Source organism: Erigeron canadensis, chromosome 8 (assembly GCF_010389155.1).
Source record: "Erigeron canadensis isolate Cc75 chromosome 8, C_canadensis_v1, whole genome shotgun sequence".
Taxonomy (NCBI): Eukaryota; Viridiplantae; Streptophyta; class Magnoliopsida; order Asterales; family Asteraceae; genus Erigeron; species Erigeron canadensis.
Genome location: NC_057768.1, coordinates 29,259,026 through 29,261,290, shown reverse-complemented (window position 1 = coordinate 29,261,290; position 2,265 = coordinate 29,259,026). Strand labels below are relative to the sequence as shown.

Sequence of the window (2,265 nt, the reverse complement as noted above, 5' to 3'; positions counted from 1 at the left end):
TCTTGGAATAATTTCAGGAGCGAATCACGTTACTCATTAAAATACACATTACATATTTACATGTACACGTGATTCACTACCGACGTTCCTACACAACAACGAGAATGGCATATATGAGAGAGGTGAGTCGTAAAAGGTTTTGTTTCTATTTACAGGCAAAAAAACTCTTTTCATAATGACCGTCGACCACAATGAGGTAAAAGACGGAAAAATGTGAAGAGTTTTGATATCATGCCTGTCGGTCGAAATAAAACATAAAGAAATATATTTGTCAGTTGAGTATACCTAATGAACAAAACTAAACTTTATAATATATTCCTACTAGTACAAAACTAAACTTTATGAGTCATTCTATTACAAAAATTTATAGTAAGATAATTTTGTTCATATAGCTTAACATACATATTATTATAGTAATATACAAAATATATGTTTAGCTACTTTACCAATAAGAACTGATATTAGAATCACATACCTTTAATCATTTTCGGTATGGAGATACGGAACTACATGTTCCAACAGCCACGTTTCGGTGTATTAGTGTTGGTATGTAGTTTCTTCGGGTTTTACCTATTATACGCATTCCAAGTTGGTGTATTCGAAACCACACCGACACCGCCCGTGTTTCATCACGAGTTAGAGACTTCCGAATTGTCTAGAAGCTCTAGATACGAAAACGCTACGGTTTTCCCTTTCATGAAGGCAATGAGAAGTGCAAACAACAAGAGTGATCCATGTGGTGGAAAGTATATATATGTTCACAATCTTGCGTCACGATTCAACGACGATATGGTGACGGAATGCGAACGTATAAACAAACTTTACGACATGTGTAAGTTCGTCACAAATGGTGGATTCGGGCCTATAATGAACAACACTACACAAGGTGTGTTTTCAGATAATGAATGCTGGTATGATACAGAACAATTTTCAGTTTCTTTGATTTTTCATAACCGAATGAAACACTATGAATGCTTGACGAGTGATTCATCAATAGCTGCAGCCATTTTTGTCCCATTTTACGCCGGTTTTGATGCTTCTAGATATTCCTTGGGATATAACATATCCACAAGAGATGCAGCTTCTTTAGATCTTGTAAATTGGTTAAAAAATCGTGACGAATGGAAGATAATGAATGGAAAAGATCATTTTCTTGTGGGAGGAAGACCTACTTGGGATCATAGAAGATCAACAGATAAAGAAACCGATAGAGGTAATAAGTTTTTACTTTTACCGGCTGTAAAAAACATGTCGACGCTTTTTGTAGAATCCAACCCATGGAGTTCAAACGAATTTGCGATCCCATATCCGACTTATTTCCATCCATCAAAAGATTCTCATGTTTTTGATTGGCAAGACCGGGTTATGAAAAAAGAACGAATTTGGTTGTTCTGTTTCGCAGGTGCTCCACGCCCAAATGACCCTGCATCTATTAGAAGTCTATTAATAGACCAATGTAAAAACTCGAGTTTTTGTAACCTTTTGAGATGTGGGGTTGAAGACATAAAGTGTCGTACACCGAGTAATGTACTAGAGATGTTTCAAAGTTCGGTTTTTTGTTTACAGCCTCCAGGTGATAGTTATACGCGAAGATCAGCTTTTGATTCGATATTGGCTGGTTGCATTCCGGTGTTCTTTCATCCTGATTCGTTTTACACTCAGTACACTTGGTTTGTGCCTAAAAACAATTTTAGATATTCGGTTTTTGTTCCCGAGGATGATATTCGTAAGAATGTAAGTATAGAACAACGCCTTAGAAAAATTGATGCCGAGAAAATCAAGATGATGAGGGATGAGGTTATAAATTTGATACCGAAGTTGATGTATGCTAACCCTTCTTCCAAATTAGAGACTTTAAAAGATGCATTTGATATTTCGGTGCAAGCTGTTATCGATAAGGTGACACATATGAGACAAGGTATGATTGATGGGCTTATGAATGAACCGTGATTCTGTAAAAGGACTTAGTTTTCGAAGAAGAATATGCATGGGGATGCTCGAGCATATAGTTTTACCGATCCAGACACTATCCATAAATTTATGATCAACGACAGGTAAAAAGATGTTAACAAGTGTGACATAGTTTATATTTGGGTTGCTAGTAGATGTTTTTTTTATGTAAAAAGTAAAATATGTTATAGTTTTGTTTCCTAAATTGTTAGTACTATATCATCACTTGCCTTGTGGTTGATTATTAGATCTTGTTCGACATCTTTTTTTTATATATATATTTTATATTTTTGTTTACTACTTGTTGGAGTTATA

General features: G+C 35.2%; 1 protein-coding gene across 1 annotated transcript; it reads left to right on the top strand.

Annotated features, from left to right (window-relative positions):
* The first annotated feature begins 492 nt into the window (after nt 1-492).
* LOC122610579 (xyloglucan galactosyltransferase MUR3-like) lies at nt 493-2,019 on the top strand. The gene has a single exon (XM_043783556.1). It carries the CDS (start codon nt 493-495, stop codon nt 1,948-1,950), a length of 1,458 nt encoding a protein of 485 aa, XP_043639491.1. The 3' UTR covers nt 1,951-2,019.
* The last annotated feature ends 246 nt before the right edge of the window (nt 2,020-2,265 follow it).